General features: G+C 42.2%; 1 protein-coding gene across 10 annotated transcripts in view; it reads right to left on the reverse strand.

The window, feature by feature from the left end:
* The window catches only part of DENND1A (DENN domain containing 1A), a 151704-nt gene extending 136847 nt beyond the window's left edge, over positions 1-14857 (reverse strand). For 9 of the 10 annotated variants that reach the window (XR_010745074.1, XM_066332968.1, XM_066332964.1 and 6 more), the window contains exons 1-2: positions 14710-14857; positions 8998-9068 (exon numbers count right to left, since the gene is read on the reverse strand). Coding sequence is in view for 9 of the 10 variants with exons in the window: in XM_066332968.1 (XP_066189065.1) it covers positions 8998-9068; positions 14710-14726 (88 nt within the window). In the remaining variant the exon portion in view is untranslated. Of the gene's footprint in view, positions 1-8997; positions 9090-13580; positions 14302-14709 lie in introns of those variants that run through there. The other variant, XM_066332970.1, reaches the window with a different exon arrangement.
* Positions 14858-25469: the final 10612 nt, after the last annotated feature.

Below are 25469 nucleotides of genomic sequence, written 5' to 3' on the forward strand. Positions count from 1 at the left end.
TCCTCCAGCCAGAGACAGCTTCTGCTCCACCAGAGCTGCTCCTCCCTCCTGGGACTTTCCCTGCCCTTCTGCTCTCCTCGGGCCATATCCACACCAACACACTGCACAGCACTGAAATGACACCCAGACAAACACACTCCTCACAACAGGGAACACCAGCAACCTGACTCTGCCCCTGCCCACACCGTGCTGCTCCACCAGCCATTCTGTCCTCACGTTGTCACATGTATTTCTGATAGGTGTTTCTCCACAGAGTGGTAATCTGGGTTTAGAACCTTTGGAACAGAAGATCTCAAGGATCTCCAAAGTATCCTACAGACAGAAACTAGAGTCGTTTACTGATGGGGTGTAACAATGTAAGAATCAATTCATGAAGAGGTCATGTTGCCACTACTTATATTAATAACTACATAGTTTCAAAGTAAATGATTCTTCAAAGGAATCAAAAATGGGATTGAGTTAACACCTGTAGAATGCAGTGGGAGTTGTGAGTCTAATTCCCTTCACAATTACTTAAAATCCCAGCACAAATTCTAATGGTGGAAATTCCAGTCAGGAAAGTGTTCAGAAAAAACCCTCCAGACTATAACCCATTCCAGATAACAGATTATCAGGATCAGTTGTCCATTCCCATCCCTCTATCCAAGGTTATCCTCCTCAATACGGAAGTTCAACTTCCTTGATTTCTATCTCACTCTTCCATGAAATAAGTAATATTAAGAAGTATATTAAAAGCTGATTTCATCTTTAAAAAAGACATAAAAACCATCTTCCCAGGAGCTGAAAATCCATCGGCATCTGGAATTTTGACGAATGGTTTACCAAAACTTGCTAGCCTCGGAAGGACCAAAATGCAAATTGTCTCTGGTGGCACAGAAGGTGGAGTTAAGGATTTGTTTACACTTGATCTTGGGTTTTGACAACTGCTGCTGAAGTAAAACAATAGTCTTGCATTGATTTTACACTTATTTGATAATAATCTAACCTCAAATCAGCTCTTTTAAACTTGATTTCAATTCATAAAAAACCTAACACCCAAACCGCAACCAAACAGAAAAAAGCAACACAAAACAAAACCAACAGAAAACCACAGGAAAACCTCACAATGTCACTTTTTGTTCATGACAAAAAATACCACACCAAAGGCAGGCAGCCCAGTACTGCCTTGGGCACTCTGACAGGCCTCTTTTTGAATTCCAGTTTACATTCTCTTCTTGCAAGGAACTCCCCATAACAAAAATAGCCAGCAATAAAAATAGATCTGGTTTATCTTTTCCTTCCCAAACTTGCTTTGCCAGTACTGCTCCGTTAAGTGCTCTAAAGCACTTTGTAGGGCTACAACTACCAACCTACATGCCAACAGACTAGAGACAGACACAAACTCTGAATTCCGGTGTTTCTACTGAAAACACTCATAGGAAGCATCATCCTACTGTGGAAGGACCAGACACTTACTTAGAGGTCCGAGCTAAATTCAGGGACAGGAACCACCCAAAGTCGCAGTTCTTAAATCTACAGGGAGTCTCCTTTAAAGTCATTACTACTTTGTTCCTTTTTCACCTGAATGACACTCGCATGGAGAGTTCTTTACAGCAATGTCTGTATCTAGGTTAACTGCTGATTGCAGATGCACTGAGCTTTGAGCAGAAGTTAACACTCATTAACAAGATTACCTGTTGTGACTGAGAACAGCCGAAAAACAAACCACCTCGCAAATGCTAAGGGCTGAGAATGAACTGAAGTTAAAACTACTCCCTTAAATAAAGTCACACACACATCCCTCGTCAACATCAATGTTTGGACTCTGTTCAAAGTACAATCTCTGCAGTTACTGCCATAGCAGCCCTACGCTTAAAGCAGCACAGTTAGAGAGAGTTAATTGCAACAAGTGCTTCACCAAATTCTAAAACGCTTCAGATGCTGAAATCTTAAATGTTTCAGTAGTATTGGGTATCTAAACCGAGCCTTTCAAGAACTCTTTATAAGGAACAACCACTCAAATTCATCTATAAATTCACGAAAAACTCTTAAGTATAGCTAGTGAATGAAAATAATTTGTTCAAATCACTAGAAAAACCCTCCCTAAGAAAGTTTCAGTTTAGCAGTTAATTCCAACCTGCAGTTAAAAAGGCACTAGCTGTCAGTCAGTTTTCTCACCCAACTCTATCATGAAAAGAAAAACTGACAGATCACAGGAGCTTGCCTTTGTAAACCAATTCGGGAACTTTCATGCTTCTTATTTGTTAGGTTAAAGGTTAAATTGCTGACCTCTGCCCTCCTGCTTAGCAGCCTTTCCCTTTTTCTGTAAAGCTTTATTTTGGGGCTGTATTTACATGGATTAGTCTCTTTTCACGCTAAGAAGGAATCTGTTCACAGCCAAAGCCTTAGTTCTGGTTGTACAAAAAGCAGTCACAATTATTCAGCAGCAGACAATGACCATATTGTGGATTTACAAAAAAACCACCTCAGCCATGGCAAGTTCTGTCCTTGCTGCACAAAACAATAGAAGAAAAATCTTATCAAGCATTCAAGAGAAAGCAAACAAAGCAGGCCCACTGTGAACTTGATGAAGATGTCAAGCTCCTTTAAAAAAATATAAATCAACAAAAGAGTTTAAAGTCTTGTGAGTGAGACTTTCTGTGCTGAATTTTTCTGTCTAGTTAAACAGTGCCAGCATAGCAATATACTGCAGATTAGTAAATACTTGTGAAATAGGAAAGACTGTAGACAGAAGTAGTTAAAGCATGAAGCAAAAAGGCCAAAGAAATCTCTTCTCACAAAACAGCTCACAGAGAAACACTCAGTTAGGTTTGATATTACTGGTTTGGGGGTTTATTAAATCTAGTACTATCAGATAAGAACACGCCTAAAAATGTGTTAGATAAAATGTGTGACGACTTGCAAAATTACAGACTCCAGAATGTTTTTCATAAGGTGAGTTTCTCTTCAAATTGAGCTCTGTATTCCATTTATGCTGTAAAAACCAAACTGTGAACTGTCTTCAGAGAAAACAGCTCAAACAGTGCTATTGACTTACCCGGACACTGCAGTCCCAGCAAGCTCTTTGTTAAAATCTTCCACCTTGTTTGTACTTAGAAGCAAAGCAATCAAATGGAAACAGAAAAACAAAGCAGCAGCTTAGGAGAATTAGAATTCCCAAATACCACCTACCTACTTAGGTTTGGTTACTTTTCCAATCCTGCTTTAGGAAGTTTGGTGTAGCAACACCAAACTAAAGATGGGACAGGAAAACTCGTGATGTGGGAATTCCAGCCACTTCAAGAGAAAGCCCCTATCTGATGGAAAGAAACCTGAATTCTGCACTTCATTTGGTATTTCTAAACCTTCACCATTTTATCTATTTCTCAATACAGAATGGGCGGATTGGAACCAATAAAATGCTTTCATCTTAAAAAAATAAAAAAGGCTGCTCTGAGAGGTGCACAGGTAGGATTTACAAACCTTTGCAAGACCAACTCTTAATCCTTATCCAGTAACTCCTTATAGGCAAGAAAATCCTTCATCAGCATAGGAGGCACTGGTCTGCTATGTAACATTATAATCTAAGACAGAAGATAATGATAAGGAGCAGCAGTGTGTCTGACACAGACAGAAAGCTGCTCGTTCTCTCTACCTGTGAAAGTCCTACCACAGAAACCACAGTGACAACTGTAGAATAATTTTAAGGCCCAAGTACATGGTGACTTCTCCCAGTAGAGTTAAGGACTTCGATTAGTTTAAGTTATACATTTGTGATCTGCTGGGAAGGGGGGCAGGGAGGGAAAGAGCTATTACAACCCAAGGCTAGAACATGAAAAGTAAAGAAGGAAGTACTTAAACTACTCACAGGCTTCTAGTAGGAACAAGATTAGTAGTACATGCTACTCTAGGAGCCAATTCAAATGCAAATTTCATCCTTTCACTCAAACAATGATAAACTACCTCAGAGTTAATAGTTTCCTTCTAAGATTCATCTCCCTTTTCAACTTAGCGGTATGTTTTGGAGAAAAGAAAGAAGCACATGGAGAGTCTTACAGCAAGACCTTTTAAATTCTGTCATAAAAGAAGTAGCATAAACTACATTTCCTTTCCTAATCCAGTGAACATTTGTTAAACTCTAACATACTTACACTTTGTCCGTGCGGTCGCGTTTAGGCTTCTAACTTACCATGGTTTTTTTAAAAAACACTCAGAAAGAAATCCTTTAGCTATACTAAACCATTTCAGCTTTTTCCTTGAACACACAGCAAGAATTTATGCTACACTCACAAAAAGATGAAAGATGAGGTCCTTGGAGAGAAAGGCCTTTTGGCACACTACATGGTAAAGCTACAGATTTGACATACTTTTATAATGTCTGCTTTGGCAAGAACACAAAAACCCCACACAAAAGCATGGTACGTCCTCCCAGACAGGGGTGTAGGGGGTGTTTTACTCTTGTGAGCATTTACTTTCAAATGCTCTTACTTCAGAGACTATTTTGATCGGTTACTTTAGACTAACAAATTCTCTTTTGCTATATGAACAGTTTGACAGTCAGACTACAATTCTCCTCACAGCCCTTTCTAACAAGAGAGAATCTTTGGCTGAGGTCCAGCAACAGCCTTAAATTTGTCACATCCTATTTTTGATGAATGATCTGCAGCAGTTTTAAGATCATAAAGTGCTTTGAAAGTTAAAAGAAAAATTTCACAAGTAGTAAGCTTTCACTTTCTTTATAAAGGTATTTAAACTAAATTTGCTAGGAGATCCTTTCTACTTCTGCATCTCAAAAACTCACACAAAACAATCTTCTGGCTGAGATTAAAAACACAGGGAACAGTTGCAATGCACTTTTCTACAATGTGTCAATAGCACAGAACTGGATATATAGGAGTGCTTAAGTGAGCTTAAGCAGTTGTCCTCTGTAAAAAAAACAATACAAGTTCTTCCATTTACTACCTCAGCTTCTGTGAAGTTTCAGTATTATGGAGTGCCATGATAGATACAAAACTCACAACCTTATAAAATGCTTTTCCTTCCCTTACACAAAGATTAAAAATAGGAAAGGAAATACAGTAAAATAGCAGTATTTCATAAAAAGCTTTTAATTATCCACATCATGTAACAATTCCAATGCATGACAGAAGGCCATGCACCAGAGACACAAAACTTATTAGTTTTCATTTGAGCCAATATCTTCCCTAAAATATTTCATTTTTACAATAAAACCATGGCTAATTCCCCCTCTTTTTCTGAAAATAGATGTGTGGGAGCAGGTGACAAGCACTAGACTTGCAAAGTTCCTAAGCTTGACATACTCATACCTGACACAAACACAGATTTCTCACTAGATAAATTCCACGTACCATCACTGTAAAAACACAGACTCTGTTCTTTCTATTCTAGTTTGCAGCTTCTCACTTTTGGTGAGAAGGCTCCAGAGCAATGCATCCCTACAGAGAGGAAATCAGGGGAGAGGAGGCCTCAGAGGATGGACAGGGAGCTCCTGCACAATCTAAACACAAACAGGCAGCTCCCAGAGGGTGGAAGCAGGGAAACACGGCCTGGAAGGAATGCAGAGGAACCTCTTGAACAGGCAGGCATCACGTTAGCAAAGCTAAAGCCCTGCCAGAAGTAAATCTGGCCAAGGACACCAAGCACAACAAGAAAAGCTTTTATAGGTATGTTGGCAATAAAAGAAAGAACAGGAAAAATGCGTGTCCTCTCAGAAAAGGGAATTTCCAGCTTCCATTGAAACACCAATCATTAGGCAAAAAAAATGGTATAGTGTTGTCTTCTCCTAAGGAAATATATTTTTAGTAAAAAATATTCATCTTCATGTGGCCAGAGTTGCAGCTATCGTGCTTCACAGTTCTCAAAAAAAAAAAGAAGGCATCACATTAACTTAAGTAAGAAAAATCTGTAAGTTTCCAAGTAAAACCTATGAATTCAACAAAGAAAAGCACAAAAACCACCTTTAAATACAACTGAATGCTGGAATTGTATAATGTACCAAAGCCTTCATGTGCCAAAACTACACAATGCTGAGCACAGATGATCATTCTTTCTAAACAATCCTGAGGGGAAAGGACAGTGAGAGCACAGCAAGCTGATCCAGTGATCATTTCCACTCTCAGTTCACAAATTTCACTGTGGTTTGGCAAACTTCTGCCTGGACTGGAATAAAATAATGTTTGCTTTCTCAACTTCTTTGGTTTCAATGAAAATTTTCTCTTTGTACCTTATTAAGTGTACAAAATATTCCCCAGATCCTGAAGCTTACACTTGTATGAAATCAATAGGATAATTGAGGCAGGAAGGGGACCTCAGGAGGTCTCTAGTCCAACCTCCTGCTCAAAGAGAGGCCAGATGAGAGGTCAGACCAGGCTCTTGATGGTTTTGAAGCAGTTTAGTCTTGAAAACCTCCAAGGATGGAGATGCACAACATCTCTTGGTTGACCTGGTCTAACACTTGACTCCTCATGGTGAACAGGTCTCCCATTATCCCTTAGAATGTCTCTTCATTCAGGCTGCACCTTGTCCTCCTGCCACGCATCACTTGGCAAGCCAGGACAGCTCATCCTGATGAACTCCCCAGGTATGGAAAGGTGCTGCTCAGGGCCATGAAGGCTCCTGCTCAGGTTTCCTGGGGCCTCCTGCATGCTGTACCAGCCCAGAACTCATCTCCTCACACTCAAGTGCTTCAGCTCACTCACCATCGTTGCCACCCTCCATTGAGCTCAGTCCAGTTTATTGGTGCCTTTTGTGGAATCCAGAATAGATTTTCCCTTCTGCAGTTGACTGTGAACTTTGAAATACATTAAAGCTTAAAGTTCCAGTTGATACTTCACAGTCTCATGGCAAACATCCTTTGCTACTTTCTCACTTTTCCAGCTTGCTCCCCCATGGCACCAGGGCTGGGGTTAATCCATGACAGCTGCATGGATTTTTGAATAACAAAATCGAGGCAAATTTTACCACCCCACAAGCCACACAATCCCCCACACTAGGACAGTGACAGCTTTGAAACAATTCTTTCTCCTCAAGACCAAGTCAGAAGATTGATATCAGTAGTAAGAGCTTTTTCAGTGCCAATAGCACTACTATAGTAGACACAAATTTCAAAAAACAGCTGCTTTAGTTAATTCTGGGATCAATTAAATGGAGAGAAATAGTTCAAACCTGCCTGATAATTTGCTTCTTATACAACTTGCATGCATTTTACTTTTCTCAACAGTAGCTGCTCCTTGCCATGTAACACACAATCCCTGACTGCAAAAAAAAGAAAAGTTAATCTGTATTCTTAGGGTTTTGGCATGGAACAGACAGCCAAAAAGTGGATGCAGACTACGTGGAGGTTTCTAGGTGTGTATTTCTGGAATGGTGATTTGCCTGGGATGGAGTACAACTGTTAAATACAGCTGACACTGCAGAGAACCAGACAACATTCAGAACAGAAGGACAAAATATTTGGGTATGCACAAATCTATGGCTTCTGAGAATAAAGCATACCTCTTAAGTATAAAAACAATTGGTTGGGAAATATGTCTTAAAAGATTCTTCAGAGACAGTAACTTCAGCACATATGACAAGTTAAAACCAATTATTAAAACTCTTTTCTTACTCACTAAAAAGAGTTTCTGAAGATTTTGCACCTACAAGTGCATACAACCTGAACACACAACTAAGTGAAACTCCCATAGAATCAGTTGGTTTATAAAACAAAATGTATACTAAATTCTCCAATTAAAAACCTGTAAAGTAGTTTCCGTGCTTTTTAACCCACCTTCCCACAGCAGGGAATTAATCCCTCCAGGGGGATGCAAACAAACTTCAAAGAGAAGATTATACCCAGACACTAGTACTGTACAATGTAATGTTTATGGTCAAATTTGTTCAGATTTTCTGGCACTAGAATCCAGGTCAGATGTGCAGAAACAAAGACCAGTTATTAAAAGGGCTCCTGCAGTTACATCAAATAGTTGTGATGGCACAGAGCAGTAGGACAAGCCAAAACTGTATTCCAGTTACAACTCCTATGGAGGCTTTGGCAGGGAAGGAAGGAGTCGCAGCTCTTTGACTTTTGCAGACTGTAACAAATCAGATATAAAAGGAGGGAAGTGGCTTTCCAGTCAATAAAATACAAAAATCCTTTCTACTGGTTCGTTACACCATATCTATAACACACGTGTGATTGTTTAATAAAAGACAAAAGAAATACTACTTCAGTATATGCTCACCAATCAGCATTATTTCATTTTGACAAACTTCCTTTTTGCACCATTCTAGAGACTGAACTCTCCTAACAGTACCTCAAACTAAATTTTGGTATTATGCCTTTCAATCTTTGCTTTTCCTGCTTATTTGATCAAGTTCCTCAGGTGAGATAAAAGTGCAATCCAAAATTCCCAAATGTACTTACATGTTGGTTTCAGCAGTTATGGGACTTCTCTACCATAAAAGTAGGGATACTTATCAAAAATAATATTATAGAAAAATTCTTGTGTAATTATGACTTGATAACAATAGTAAAAACAGCTAACCAAATCATAAGCTGCATCCATGCCTAACTTCCAGATAAAGTCATACAATCAAAGAGAGAATTCTGGGAGCAGATAAAAACACTTCTGAAGGGAAGTAAGAAGGAGGAAATAAAATTCCAAACAAGATGTTTTAAGAGGTTTTTTTTGGTTTAAAACTACCCTTTTTTACATAAGCAGCAAATACCAATCTGAGAAAGCACTTCATTTTTCAATCTAATCAAGAAAAGAGTTATTTTTATTTTAAAAGACAGAAAGACAAAACAGTCAAAGAAACCTGAAAACTGTCCATAATCAGGTACAGAAGCACAAATTTCTCATTTTTAGTCCAAACTGTAAAAGATTCCACATAACCAGTGATTAAGGTATTTTTAAAAGCTAGAGCAGCATCACGTTAAATACACTTCATTATCTCACAGTATATCATTTAAAGAATCATTTTAGCCAATAAATAGTTAGAACTGCAGAACAGTACCTTTCCCAATGCAGCTGATTCCTGAGTGGGTCACTTCTGCATACACCTCAAAGGTAGTTTCTGGATTTTGTCTGAAACAGAAGGAAGGTATTTAGCACACTGAGAATTTGGTATTAGTGCACTTGCAATGAGGCAATCAGAAAGGGTTCTCAGCATGCACACACTACAAAGACAACCACAGAACCTCCATTTCTTTCTTTACAGCCCTGGGTGATTTCTCATCAGACCTTTGTAAGGTGCTAAATACAGGGATTTTTTCAGGAAAAAAGAGTATTGGAAACTTTTCACCAAACTGAAAAGTCACGTTGTCCAACACTGAACAAACAGCACCCAGATTCACATCTTCATTCCTGTGACTCTTGAGCTCAACTTCATGACATCTATTTGCCCAGGAAAAGGGGAAAAAAAAGTAGTTGCAGTCAAGAGGAGGCAAAATCACTTTCTGCACACACTGCTGAAAAACTTAAGAGGCTGTATTTAGGATGAAGACAGTACCTCTTTTTAATACCTGTCAAAATATTTCTACCTCTTTGTCAAAAAAAGGCCAAGCTGGAGAATATCACAAATGCACAAGGTTTGGTCCATGAGACTCCAGAGTCCTGAATCCAGAGATTTGCCAGATGCATGGAAATAAGTGTGACAGTCAAAAGCCTTATCAAATGGAGCTACCAGATGTAAATGATGCTTGAGAAAAGAGATTTACTTTGCTCAAGAGTTATAAATTTACCAGTAATAACAGTAGAAAGTTAACGATATGACTGCAAAACATACAAACAAACCATTTAGTGTATACTTCCAGTTCTTACTAATTTAACTCTCTAAGTGATGCTCTGGAATTACACCTCATAATGAGCATGTAAAGGCAGCAGGTGATTATAAAAGAAAGACGATTTTGAGTTAATTCCTGACTAACAATTTTAGCTACTCCAGAATTTATTTTTTTCCCAAATTTATGGCTGCTTGTATAGTGATAATATTGTCTCCTATGTGTTAATGCAAACTACCATTAGAAAATTGCTGTGGTGTAATTTACCTGTGAATTTTGTAACTGCCTTACAGCTAAGGATGAAAATAATGACACAACCCATAAATACATATGCTAGAATTCCTAACTGAACGATAATTTTAAAAATTAAAACTCACCCAACATTTCAAACCAAACATATAAGCCTGTCAAGGAGTTCAGCTTAACCCTTCAGAGAATTTCTATTATTTTTAATCCTACTTTAACACCAAAAGGATTAAGGAAAACATTTCTAACCATGCCACAGGCCCACTTAGCCTAACTCAAGTGGCTCTAAGCCAAAGCCCACACCTATTTAAACTGACAGAAAAGCCACCAGTGCTTTCAGTAGCACAGGATCACACTCCTCAGTTTTACAGAGCACCTCTCAGGAGCAACAATGGTTCACAACTCAATTAATGGTAATTTAATTTGCCACCAGTTCCCAACTGATTTGTCTTAAGTAGCTGTTTTTTCAGAAAACTACACTCATAAGTTATGAGAAATCCAAAGTCAGCTATTATTGTGCAATATAAACCAAAGTTGCATAATTCTCACTGTGCTAATCAAGTTGCAGCACATAACCTGCAAATCCTGGGGTTTAGCTCCATTCCAACAGTCACAGAGCAGGTGAGGAGGGAATGATACCCACAGAGCACCAGAAAAGTATTTTTCCTTTCATACACATTGCTGGGCAGCCTTATCATACCCTCCTTGTTTGTGTCTTTATTTTTAGCACCCCGTTTCCTTAATTAAAAGTTTATAAACTTTTTATTTTTACAGCTAATGGTTAAAACAACAAACACCTTTTTAGTATTATGTTAGAACCCATGTTCAAATTCTTAAGTGAAAGCACCACGTAACACAGCTGGCAGGAGCACAGACTGTATTCCAAAACTTTCAGACAAAAAGACATCACATTTTGTATTTTAATTTTCCATGACAAACGTCCATTTATTTCTATGAACAGTGAAATTAAAGCAGCCTTCCCAAGTGAGAAACTCAGTATTAAAGGCTGCATTCAACAACCAACACCTCGGTATGAGAATGAGGTCATTGTTGGATTGTGGATATTTTATAACTTTTCCGAGGCATTACAGAAACAAGTCGCTATGAGACTTCATACAGTTTGCAAATACAGCATAAAGGTGATCAGAAATGTGCATTCTGTAGCCCAGTGTCACCTGTGCATGGCACAGAAACCCCAAGCCCTGCAATCCCCCACAGCACAAGGGCCTTGGACACACACAGGGAGTTTTCCCTCCTCCCAAAAATCACTTATGGACCCACAGACACTGACCAAGTGAGCAATAAGGTGCAATTAAAAAAATACATAGGGCACAGAGGCACAAAAATGCATAGTGCCTCATTTGTTTGAGAACTAGGTAATTTCAGAAGGAAGTGCAATTCTTCTCTCTAAACACAAACTTAGGGAGGTGCTGTATGAGAAAATAATACTTCTGTGATAAATGCTAGTTGTATGAATTACCTCAAATCTCTGATGTAGAAATAACATCTGTTTCAAAGCAATCAACACGAAATTCAATCTCATACTGAAATAAAATATTTTAAATAAGGTATTTAGGTACCATTTATGATCAGAAATTGTAGGTTTTACCAACCTGTAAGAGATTTATTCAGAATTAAATTAAATCAAGCCCTCCTCCAAAGCTGGATGGCTGGAAGTACATACTTTACATATCTACAGCCTACTTCAATTCTGTCAGGAGCATTTTTGTACACATAAGAAAATGCAATAGCACTTATGACAGAAAGCATCATTCTGCTTCAGAACTGAGGCATAAGAGAGGAGTCTGACATTGACTGATAATTAATTGTCTTGTAACAAGGCTTAGTTGCTCAACTCTTGCAGAAAATAAATTATTACCAGAAACCTGTAATCACTAATTCAATTCAGAAACTACAACTGAAGCCTTGATTAATTTCCATATATTTAACTTTTTTTCTGCCTGGTATTATTCCCTAGGTAGGTAATATTTCATCTTGGTATGTAACAAACGTTCTGTTAAATCTCTGAAAGCTTTCCCAGATGTACCCCTGGCATCTATTGTGCCACCAGTGGAACACAACCACCTCTGGAAAGGGACATGCCAACTGCTTTTACAGTGCAATGCCATTGTGCTGAACACAATGATACTGACGCATTATTTAAGATAAATAAATAAGAAATCCTTTCTGTCTTGTAACAGGCAGTACAAAGGCTCCCAGGCAGTGACAGCAGCAGGTTAACAAGGCTCCTGTCCTCCCTCACCTGGCTGGCACTGAGTGCCTGGCACGTTCCCTGAGACGTGCCCCGACAGAGGATTAACCCAGCACTGTAACCCAACAGCCAATTTCACTTTTTTTTTTGCCTGCAGCTATACAGAAGCCAAAAGCTTACAGGACTGCCGGCAATTCCTTGATTTCTTTCACTTCAGTCTGATGCAGCTACTGATACTTTTCTCTAAGCAACCTTTCACTCAAATGACTCATTATTATACACCCATCAGGAATGGAACTGACAGATATGCCCAGGTTTCGTGCAGAGTCTATCACAGTGTGTGCTAGGGATCCTGTGCCAAGCAGTTTAATAGCCCTCACAGTTATCAATCTACTGCAAGAAGCAAGGGACCTGACTGCTGGATGTTTACTGGGGCTCCAGCACACACTGGTGACACCCCTAAAGGAGACAACCCTACCCAGTTACCAAACAGCTCTCACGCTTCCAACCTGTCCCAATAAGGAAGTTACTTACCAACATTAAACTCTTTGCTGGATTAAACATCCAGCTCAGAAAGGCAGACCAGAAAAGCCTCTTACTCAGACAGGCTCTCTCATTCTATAGATTTTAAGACTGTTTTGAAATTTTGTCCTTACACTACTCGGGCACTGTGTTCTGTCCAAAGTGGAAAAAAAGCAGTTTATTAAGTGTTGCTCAAGGCAAAGTTGCCTAATCACTCAGTGGACAAAATGCTTTCTCACAAAGTCCAAGAGGAATGGAAAGCAATGTTTACCTGGGTTTATTACCTCTGCTGCTCTGGCGGTTGGGAAAGACGCGGGTTTTATCTGCAGACTCAAAAGACAAGTTCACACAGAAAGACTTAACCCACTGGCAGCACTAAGGATTTCTAACAGCTACATCTCCCTGACACCAATTTCTAGCTGGAGCATCTCACCTGCCTGACGACATTCTCATTCAGCAAAGTCTGCTCAGAGCCACTGAAGTCCAATCAGCAATCACAAAAAGATGGCAAGCAGCTTGTGGTTTCAGTGTGCACACAAAACAAACTGCATTTAAAGTAACCATCAGCCTTTTAATAGATTTAAGGTAAGGTCATCACAAGAAGTCATTCTGGATCATAATCTTGAGGTGATCCAAGCAGGGTGACTGCTGCAGGGTCTGAAGGTGCAAATTAGAGATTACAGCCTACTCTGCTGCCGAAATACCTACAAGTTTTCAATTCTACCTGCATTTGACTGTAAGACTTGAACCAATTTCTCAGGCTTTCATTTCTGCAGCAACAGTTGAGAACACATACTGCAAAAAGGTGCAAAACTCATGCCCACAGTATGCTTAAGGAAGGAAGGAAGGTTCGTTCCTTTCTGGGACCAACCAACTGCCACAGTGCTATCATTACAAACACTCATTATCCACTTACATTTTCCTAAAACATCTGGCTGAAAAGGCAAGTTTTCATCTATCCAGCCTGTGGGCTTGGGAGCATGAAGATATGAGGATATAGCATCATACAAACTATGTTCCCTCAAGTTAAACAAAAGAAGTATAAAGTTAAAGCCCGATTTAATCCTGAAGAACACTGTGTCCAAGAAGGAAAAACAATTGCTCAACAGCACCTGCTGAAAGTGCTGAATAAAACAGGACCTACCTGGGTCTCTCCACTCTATAACCCTTTCACACATAGAGATGTCAGCACTCCCTGCTCGGCAATAGCTTTATTACACCTCTACCTGTGTCCAAGGAACTGAATTTTCCTGGAACAGCATATGAACGATTTGAGACTTTTGATGTGACTATACCAAACATACCAACAAGGCTTGGTAAATAAATCCACCACCAACTTTATGGAGAATTTAAAAAACCCAAAACATTGAAGGCTTGGATCTGCAGGCCCAGCACATCAATCACTTGCATCACTCTTCTCCTTCCCCCAAACCCCTTTGCTGATGCACTTCGGCTATCTCCTATCCAGACAGTAGTCCTCCGGTCAGGACACTGTAACCCGGGCTTAGAAATCTGCACTCCTTCGACCCCTCCACAGCCCCGACCAGGCGTCGGCTGTGCTGGCAGTGAAGATGTTCCCAGCACGGCACCGCCGCCCTCCCTCAGGCCTGCACCGATAACACGGCACTGCCCTCCCCGCCGGGCGCGGAGATCGGGAGGGGCAGCGGGCCGGGGCCGAGGCAGGCTCGGCTCTCGCCCCTCTCCCGGGCCAGGGCCGGAGGGTCCCGCCGGGCTCTCGGCCGGAGCTGCGGTCGGACGGCCCGTGCTGCCCGTCGCTCCGGCCCGCGGGGCAGGGAGCGCTCCGTCCCCGTCCTTCTCCCTGTCCTCGCCCAAGCCGAGGCCCGCGGGCTCGGCCGGGGTCCCGCCCGCGCGGCCTCGCACGGAGCCGAGGGAGGGCGGGGAAGTCGGTCCCCTTCTCTCCCCCGAGGGCCTGACTCGGGGCCGGAGAGCTGCGGAGGGCACTCACTTGATCCTGGATCCCATGGTCTCCGGGGGGCCGCATAGACCCGGGGCGGAGCGAGGCACGGGCGGGGGCCGCAGGGCCGCGCTCTGTCCGCCGCTCGCCCCTCACTCCATCCCGGCCCGCGCCGCGGCGCCCCGGCCGAGTCACGGCGCTGGGGCTGCCGGGAGCTGTAGTGCGGCGGGGCCGCCGGGTGTCCTGCCGGGACAGCTCCGGCCTCCGCTCCACCTGCGGGGAAACGGGCAACCCGCACAAAGCCCTGCACAGCGAGTTCCACCCGAACACCAGGGGAAATTCTTCACTGTGAGAGCGAGCGAGCGCTGGAACTGATTGTCCCCAGAGGGTCTGGGGGATATTCCAGAACGGTCAGGACGCAATCCTGTACCGTGTGCTTTCCTGACTGTCTGGACATGGAGGTTGGACCACATGCCCCAAAAGGTCCCTTCCTACCCGAGCCATCCTGTGTCTCTGTGGCTGCGGCCGGGAGTGCCGGGGATCGGCAATGGCAACGCCGAGTGGGCCCGCTCCCCTCAGGGGGATTGAGGCGGGATGGACCCCGTTACCCTCAGGGGGATTCACACAGGATGGACCCCGCTCCCCTCAGGGGGATTCACACAGGATGGACCCCGCTCCCCTCAGGGGGATTGAGGCGGGATGGACCCCGCTCCCCTCAGGGGGATTGAGGCGGGATGGACCCCGCTCCCCTCAGGGGGATTGAGGCGGGATGGACCCCGCTCCCCTCAGGGGGATTGCGGCGGGATGGACCCCGCTCCCCTCAGGGGGATTCACACAGGATGGACCCCGCTCCCCTCAGGGGGATTGAGGCGGGATGGACCCGTTACCCTCATGGGGATTGCGGCGGGATGAGCCCCGCTCCCCTCAGGGGGATTGAGGCGGGATGGACCCGTTACCCTCATGGGGATTGCGGCGGGATGAGCCCCGCTCCCCTCAGGGGGATTGAGGCGGGATGGACCCGTTACCCTCAGGGGGATTGAGGCAGGATGGACCCCGCTCCCCTCAGGGGGATTGAGGCGGGATGGACCCCGCTCCCCTCAGGGGGATTGAGGCGGGATGGACCCCGCTCCCCTCAGGGGGATTGAGGCGGGATGGACCCCGCTCCCCTCAGGGGGATTGCGGCGGGATGGACCCCGCTCCCCTCAGGGGGATTGAGGCGGGATGGACCCCGCTCCCCTCAGGGGGATTGCGGCGGGATGGACCCCGCTCCCCTCAGGGGGATTCAGACAGGACGGGCTGTGCTCCCCTCAGGGGGATTGAGGCGGGATGGACCCCGCTCCCCTCAGGACCGGCCCCGCTCCCCTCAGGGGGATTCAGGCGGGATGGACCCCGTTACCCTCAGGGGACGGGCCGTGTTCCCCTCAGGCTCCTCAGCTACCCACCGCTATCAGCAGCAGAAGAGCGGCCTGGAATGACACCGAACAGCCGGACTGACTGACTGACTGACTGAGGGACTGAGTGAGGGGCCCAAAGCCGGCACCAGCCCGATCCCGAGCCCTGAGTGTCGTGGATATCCAGGCCAGAGGAGGAGCAGGACTGCCCATCTTGGAAAGCCCCGTGCAGAGAGGAGCTGTCCCCGCGGGCACAGCCCCGAGTCTCGGGCAGGAGCTGGCACTCCATGTCCAGGCCCCGCAGAAGTCAAAGGACAGAGGCAGAGAGAGGGGCTGGGAGAGGTGCCCTGGCAGAGCTTGGCACTACACACATCGTGCACTGTGGGCACAGAGACCAAAGCCACTGAAAAGACAGTAAATAAAAGATGGCTAGAGAGAATCACAAGGCCAAGCAAGGTCATAAAAAGCACTGGCGATTTCTCAGAAATTGAACGCAGTCTGCTGAAAGCATGTCCTACATTGACTCAAAAATTGCAGATAGACAGACAGCTTTTGGAACGTTGTCGTGTTGGAGTTGACGAACAGGAACAAACAGGTACCCCACTATTTCACTAAGCATGATTTACAGAAAGTTTTCAGGAAGGTTTGGAGCATTTCTAGTGTAATGTAGCGATTTTTAACTTTATTTAGAGTTGAGGATGATCTATGGTGAGGAATGAAAGAATTGAAAATTTGTCTTTAGAAGGCCTACAAAGTGCAAATCAGTGTGGACAGCAAGTGCTGAGGAACCTAGTCAACTAGAAAGATGGGAGAGAGAGTATATCCCATCTGAGATCCTTTAATATCCCCTTTGCTCCCCAGAGAGCCTGGGTAGGAAAAATCATACCACCCTCATTCAAGTATTAAATTTAAAATGTGTTAAACACTACGCGAAGAGCTCTGGAAGATTTATTCACAGCTACAGTAAGTCAAAGGCGTGTTTGGGGAGGTGAGGAGGAGTGTTTCTGGTACTAATTTGAGTACTTGAGATGAGGTGCTTCCAGCAAAGGTTCCACCCACAGCCTCTGCCACAGGAGCCGTGTGTAAGCTCAGACCTCAGCCTTCAGCCCTGGTTTGTTCTGTGCTGTGGATATACCTGTCCCCAGCCCCGAGTCACTCATCTGTGCTGCTGTTCTCTGTCTCCTTCAGTCATGTATCCATGTAAAGTGGCTTTGTAGCCAAAATTACTGTGTTCACACGGGGATAGTCCAGCCCTTTAAACAGGTGCACTAAGGGTTGCGCACGTAACCATCAAATAGTGGTGAGGTTATAGAAATATTGTTAAAATTGGTTGCAAAAGAAAAAAAAACCCTCTATGGTCAGCAATGAGTTAAAAAATAAGGAAGCTGGTAAATACAATGCTGATGCAGTGTAAAATAACAATGTGGAAAAACCCTCAGCATTTTAGGAGTGGCTAACAGAATTTCTTACATTTCATCACTGTTTGCATTTCATCACATGTTCCTTTTTTGGGACATGGATTGACGTTAAATTTAGGAGGTAGAGCTACAAAATTTTGGTTTTGGTCTGTTTTGTGTAGTGAGCTTTTTAAAGATTTAAAAGTAAACTTATTAATATGAACAGATGTGGTAAATATTTAATGGGGATGTGTATGCAAGAGTAGTAGACTGGTTTATATTTCATAGTTTTTAGACTGGACATACTAAGGAATCAAAGGCTGGGTGATTCAAATGAGCAATTTAAACCTCTCCCAGAGAAAGTGAGTGGTTGAGAAACATGCATTCAGCCCAGTTTGGGGAAAACAAGATATAAAAGGTGGTTTCCATGAACTGGGCTGGGTAACTGAGGTGGTGGACGAGCTGATAGTGACTGGTAACTATCAAATATCTGGAAAAATTGTGTTTGGTGACTTCATTTAAATATGTCTTGGTGAAATATCTATTTTGTAGGTGACTGATTTGTAACAAGCCTATTTTCCTACCCCAGAGAAGAGTAATAATGGCAACCCAATGTTGGTATCTGCTCATCCCCAGTTTCTCAACCAGGATCTTGTGCAGGTGTAAGCCTGAACTTTTGAGCAGGAGATATTACACTCACGAGGGTCATGTGATAAGCTTGAGATAACACATTTGAAAAACAATATTATAATGTATTCAAGAAGAGGATTACCTAACTCGAATTCACAGTTAATAAAGAGGAGTTTAATTAATAAAAAACCAAATGGGCATGTGTATGGGAAATGGTGAGATTCTGTCCTTGCTAAAAAAGACACACTTAATGGGTCTGGCAACATGCAAATTCAGTCTGTGGAAGCTCTGGTTTAAAAGACGCCTAATAAAATAGGTGTGAGCTTGTAAATCTGGTCATGCTAAGTCAGAGGAAACCAGAAAGGCGAGGACAGGATGAGTGTCCAGAATTTCTTCTACTTAACAGATAAAACAGATGCTAATATGGAATTTGTACTGTGCTTTCTAACTGTGTTTTGTATATACGAAGGGAGCAAAGTCAGGTATATCCCAGAATTCAGGATACAGAACGTGTTTGTCCTCCCCAAATATTGATAATAAAATAGGAGAATTCATTCAAAATCTCGATTGAGCAGACACTGAATATTCAAATATTTGTTCAAATTGTGATAACCATAATTTTCTGTGGAAATGAAAGTGGGGAAAAAAGTGTTATACATGATGTAGATGTTCCTTTTCAGGTGCAGAAAATTTCTCTCTCTGCCTAATAATAATTTCTGTTCCAAGCGGTAGCACTTTTTTTTTCTTTCCCCGTGCTTTACCTGGTGCGTTTATGTAAATAAGCTGCTCATTAGATACCCCAAATCCCATTTTCTGCAATTGTCGGTGGCCCGCACGCCTGCAGCTGGCCCGCTGGTTGATGTAATTGTGTCCCGGTGACAGGGCAGCAGGGACAGCAAAGCCCCCGAGGAGAGCCGGGGGTCCCAGCAATGCCTGCTGGCCTGGCCACCGAGCCCTGGGTGTGAGCGGCTCAGAATAGATGAGCTGATTAACTGTGAATCGCCCTCCCAGAAGAGATGGAGCATTAATAGCGAACAAAAGGGAAGCAGAAGGGAAACTTCAGGCAGAAGAAAATAATCCAGGAATTAAAAGCTTGGTGAAAGCCTTAGGATGCTTCCAGATTGACCTGGGAGCATAAGTTCAATACCATAGAAATAGAGGTCTGATACTCGGGATGGATTTGGTGAATGTGGCTGAGCCTGTATTTTAATATGCAACACACCCACAGCAAGAAAGGTACACGAGAACACAGTTACTGTTTCTGCTCCGCCCTGACAATCCTGCTGAAGCACAATGTAACCTGAATTTACTGGGGAGATTCTCCCGGCTGCATTTCAGCCAATGGGAACGGCAAGGGGAAAAATGCTGACTTTCGAGATCAATACTAAAGCTTCATCTAAAAGGTTATGTCTTGGAAGAGAATATCCTGCTATCTGACTAATATTGATTGTAACGTTCATGTACCTTTCTGCTAATTTCTCAATGGATGAATGTTAGGAAAACCTCTACCCATGGTTAGAAACCAATGAGAAGCTTATTAAAGATATTTTTTAGATGTGAAGCGGAAGTTATTTTGTCACCCTTAATTTTGTAATTCTTGTTGTTATCAAACAATGAGCCTCATGAGTTATGGATCAGGTCATTGCAAACAGCCTCCAGAAGTGTTCACATATGTTCCTTGAGAAAAAAGCCTGTTCTTAATGCTCCCAGACTGGGATTCATCAGGCATTGTCAGGATAGCTGGTTACCCTCAGAGACATTCACTTATGCCCTGAAACAAGAGAGATGTTTAAATCAGCCTATGTACCTATTTGTGTGGATGGAAACAGTGACTGGTTTTCCTTTACAAGTTAAGAAATGATAATCTGTAATTGCACAGAGTAAAACGGATCTTTAGAAAATACAGAAGAAAACATTAAAAAAAAAAAAAAAAAAAAGAGAGAGAGAGAGAGAAATCCCTACCAAAATTCTGCTATAAGAACATAAGCAAAGAGTTAAATCAAAAGCATTCTGTCTCCAAAAGTGGACACTAGGAGATGTTTAAGGAAGAATGTAAGAATGTGAAAATATGTAGAATTCTCTCGCAGCCTCCAATAAATGAGTGTGTTTTCTCAGCCACAGATGCTGCTTTAGAACAATGGCTTTTGTGGGTTCAGGCACTGGGCTCCACTTGGATATTGAGCCGAGCCATTGATCACAACTCCGTGCTGACTGTCACCAATGGTCCCCTTATTTCCCACATGCCTCAGTGCAGTTTCCAAGAGGTGTGCTCCCTGATGTTTCCCAGCACAGAGGTGAGACTGATCATCCTTCCCGTCAGTGGGAACATCACTGGATTGCCCTAACTCCTGACACACAGTGGGCAGTGGCTCAGCAATGTCATCCACCAGTTCTCTCAGGAGCTGTGGATGTATCTCAGTTCCCCTGAGCTTGTGCACCTTCAGGTTCTTCAGATGGTCTCAGACCTGCTCTCCTCCCACAGCTGGTGGTTCTGTGTTCTCCCGGTCCCTGCCTTTGCCCCTGTGGTGTGGGCAGTGTGGCCAGAACCTGGGCCTGTGAAGATCAAGGCAAAACCATCACCAGGGATCTCAGCCTTCTCCATCTCCTGGGTGCCAGAGCCCCCATCCCCTTCCAGAAAGGACCCGCTTTTCCCCTGTCCTTCCTGTTATCAATGTAGCTGTAGATGCTTTTCTTGATGCTCCTGACATCCTGGCCAGAACTTATTCTGTCAGGGTTTAGCTTTCCTAACCTGATAGCTGGCTGTTAAGACAGTTTCTCTGTATTCCTCTCAGTCTACCTGTCCTTGCTTCTACCCTCTGTAGGCTTCCTCATAAAAGCTAAGCAAGCAGTAAAATACCTTCCCTTTCAAGTGTTTGAAGTACCATACACTGAATGACCTTTTCATTTTCCATTCACAAAGAAATAAGAAATAACTATTCTTATTTCTGATACCTGTGATTATACCAATAGCTGTAACTCAGGCCCATGAAATCCTTTAATGTAATGAGCCATGCTGGAGAGTCATTCCCCTAAAGAAAAGAGCTCAAGATGATTGACCTGAAATGGCCTCCTCATTTTTTAATAAAAGGAGATCTAAATATGGCAAACATTTCCCTGTGCTACTGTCTCTCAACAGAGACATCTTCCTCATCAGAATCTCTCATGATTAACAAGAATTGGTTATTTAATTTTAGGGGGGAACTAGCAAGATGTTTATGAGAACTGTCTGGGTCTTGTCTTTAACTGTGCAGTGATTTTCTGTCAGAAAAAAAGGGGGGTTTCCCTTTACTAATTCCATTGTTTGCATAAGAGAGAAGTAGCCAATTTGGCATCAGGAAGTCAGTGCTTAGAAAAGTATTATGGTAAAAAAGCAGGCACCTTTTGTTGGTTGTTTCACATTTGGTGTGTGCAGAGACCATTTTTACACTGTCTCCTGCCAGCATCTTCCCCCTAATCACTTTTGTTCTCACCTGCTGGATCTGTTTGCCTGTATCATCTAACACAGCCCTTCTCTAATTTCAGAAATTCTTCCTGTTATAAACATGTTAGGCTTTTACCTTTACCTTGGCCTCAGAACACTCTCCAACCAAAACCAGCAGTTTTGCACCCAAAGTATATCCAGCTCATTGTGAACACCCCTGTGTGTGCTACCAAAGACACCAGGAGGTGAACTAAGGAAAAACATAGGAGAGGTAAAGAAACACTCAGATATTTTGGAAAGCAGGAAATGCTCATCTTTCCAAGGGACAGACGAAGTTCTGCAGCATTGGTCCCAAATTTTCTTTTAATGCAGTTCTAACTAGATGTTGCAGTGTTTACCCTCCTCTTCCTGCAGTGCACCAGAGTTAGCAGAACTCCTGTGTTTTCTGCTACCTGATACTGTCTCACACATATTTAATTCTCCAAATTTTCACCCAAGCAGCTTTAAATTAACACTAGGTAGGTAATAACAGTAGGTTGCCTTCTCAGTGGTCTGCTTTTCTCTGGGGCTTGTGGACCCCTCCTTGCACGTCACAAAAATCATCTGGCTCTGGCTCTGGCTTCTTGGAACAGCTCTGCCTCCCCAGCACAAACACTGCCTGCCTGGTTCTTGCTCTGAAGCTGTTGAAGACACTATTTCATCTGCCAATAATAAAGAAGCAACTGACCTAAGTTACTCTTCTCTGTTCACCTTGCTGTGATGGCAGAGTGCTGACTACCGTTATTGCTCTATAAAGTGAAGTCAGATTTATGAGGCAAAATCTATGATGGTGTGATTCCAGCTAGACGAAAAAAAGCCCAGTATGAAAATAGTTATTCATATCTGTGATAGCCTTTGTCACAGAAAAGATAACCCTCCTGAGCTGAAAGGAATAAGATCACTGATGTAAATCAGACTGCTGCATTCAAGTCCCTCTAAGTTACTAATGAGCCTGGAAGAACAAGGATTCTTAGGAGAAATCCAGAACAGCAAGACGTAAGTTGTTGGAGCAGAGGGAAGTACTTACTTCAGATGATACTAAACTCTTGTGCAGTAGTGCCTGGCTTAAGCTGGTAGGAGCATGAAAGGGAGGGAAGGAAAAAGAAAGAGATAAAAGAAATGAGAAAGGAAGGTGTGAACAAATGAGTAAATTTGGAAAAAGAGCAAGGAATTTATAAAATGCACTGTTTCTAACTAGGTGATGTTTATTATTTGAAACAATGATATATTTTGTTGCACACATGCTAGAAATAAGAGTAATAAAATCTGGGTGTGAAGCATTGGTGTAGGCGGTGTTATTTTCTTTGTGTTTTCTCCATCTCACAGAGCTGATGAGATCCCAATTTCGGAGTTTCTAGTAGCAATTAAGAGAACTTTTTTAATATCAAATTAAAGCATATTTTGAGCTAGGCTTCAAATGTAATCATTACAATCACCATAAATCAAAAGACCACAAGCAGTGTCAGCTTCACTGCCCTTCTAAGGAGGAATCGCTTATCCTTTCTGCCACAGGATGGGGGGAACATGATAACCATTGATGGCTCACTACTTATTAACTTGTCATCAGACAACATGTTGTCATAAGCTATTACTTTTAAATTGTTATTAAGAAAACATCAAATGGCACTTCTGTAATGTAAGCTGTTTGTTTAAACATTGTGTTGATACCAAAATTGAACTATATAATTTTAAAATCAAGATTTAGCTCCTGTTGCTGTGTGGAAAATTCATCAAATATTCAAATTTCTACAGTCTTCAAAAGTGATTAAATAGTAGGGGTCTGTCTTATATAATTTATACTCCTTTTATATGAGTGTAATTCCGTATGATTGCTGAAGCATGACTTTCCAACTTGCCTTTCTGGCAACAGCTAGTGCTAGGCAGGCAGTAGCTGTTCTGAACTTAAACATATAAAATGGAGTTGATGGCCTACAAATTTCTTTTACTGATTTTCCTGATTTGATGTTCAGAAGACATCAGTAATGTTACCCCTGATTGATAGTAGGGTAAGTTCCAGATCTGTCCATTCTTGTTTATACTCCCCTTTTGTCCAAGAAGTTCAAATAAAATGTGTCTGATGCCCTGTACCTGGTGGGGGAAGAAGCCTGGTCATACTAAGAATTCAGGGATCCCTGACTAACTTGGGGATTGTCTTTATATTGTCATAGTTGGTGTCAGTAGTTTACTTAATTTTTTAAAACGTGTAGAATTATTCTTCAGTGTCACAGTACAGGAGAGTTTTCTTCTGAACCTAAAGGCATTGTTTAAGAAAAAAAAGAGTGGTGCTTTATTTCTAGATGTTACTTTAATTAGTTCTTTGATGCTAATGATCCCATTACATTTTGGGGGGTAAAAACCAAACACAACCCAAAGTGCACTTACCTAGACACTGACACTTACTTTATACTTCACAAAAAGTCAATTTTATTTGTGTAATTACTGCAACTATACATGATCAAGATATAATGAGGTGATACCATGAGCTAGCAAATACCAACCTCCTCTGAATTCAATAGAGAAACTTTAAATAGGCAGTGCTGCAAGCCAGCAAATATGTTCCCTTTCTCTAAAATGGGGATAACATCCTGCTGGAAATGCTCTTTTGAGTCTAGTTCTGACACTTTTGTGGTATAATTTAAAATTATAAGGTGGGGATAGCAGTATGCTCCTGTCCTGCTGCCTCTAAATGGAGCCGTCGTTAAATGTGGTTTGATTTGTCCTGCTCTTACAGTTAATGAAGGCTGGGTGGTATTTCAGCAGGGTTAATGCTCTTGGTCCTTGTTATTAATTCCCCTGTAAGTACTCGCCTTTTTCTAGACTTTCCAGTTAGTCCTGTAGGATGTTAAAAAATATTTTGATACATATGTTAGTTGTTTTAATCGTGGAGCTATAAAGAACTAAGTCAAGAAAACCTCTCAAGTAATACACAGGAGTTAGTTTATAAAGTAAGTAAAGCTGAACCACTAAGTAATAGTGACCACAATATAATTAACTTCAACATCCTCAGGGGAGAGATTGTACAAAAAATGAGGAAGCTAGTTAAAAAGACCCTAAAGTCAGAAGTGAGGAAATTAAAATCCTTCCACTCAGCATGGAGGCTACTTGAGCAACCATAACAGGGGAGCAGAAGGCAAGCATAATCCCAAACAAACACGGGCTCTGACAAGCAAAAACAAGCCATAGGGCTGCAGGAAGGTTCACCAAGATTCTATAGTCAAACATGTATTTTTCTGAAGGTAGAATTATAACTTGTGAAGTCAAAAGGGATAAAAACACAGTGGCTAAGATACCCAGTGGAGATTAGAAGGATGACAGAGGATTTGAGGAGCAGATAGCCTGACATGAAAATAAGATTTTTCCAAGTATTAAGAAGCAGCAAGCCTGCAAGACATTTTGTAAGTCCAGTGGGCTATTTGGTAGAAAAGTAAGAAAACTAATGAGAATACAGTGACACTGAAATGAAGGTAAATGACTTGTTTGCATTAGCATTTCCACGCAGAATTTAGGGGAAAAAAGACATACCAAATTTTCTCCTGTTACGTAATATAGAAGAGGTTTTGTCAAACACAGGAACAAATTCATAAATTAAATAAAAACAGGCTCCTAAGACTGGAAAGTAAATAAATAAATTCTAAGGGGATTTCAAACAGAAATTTCTGAACTACTGACAAGAAGAGACCATCTGATTAAAATCAGTACACATAGTAAAGCAGAAAGCATTTATCCCCTAAAAGGTGTGAAGGGTAGTTCTGGAAATGTCAACACAGAGATCTGTATACATAAGAAATATAAACTAGTTGGAACAAAACTGCCCATCCCTGAAGTTAGAATGATGTAATCAGAATTCAGAGGCCTGCTCTGAAAGGACATGCTTCTCCAGCCCTCCTTACAGTGACCTCCAACAAACCTACAAAGCTGCCTCAGTGTTTTAAA

The sequence above is a fragment of the Sylvia atricapilla genome, chromosome 19 (assembly GCF_009819655.1).
Source record: "Sylvia atricapilla isolate bSylAtr1 chromosome 19, bSylAtr1.pri, whole genome shotgun sequence".
NCBI lineage: Eukaryota > Metazoa > Chordata > Aves > Passeriformes > Sylviidae > Sylvia > Sylvia atricapilla.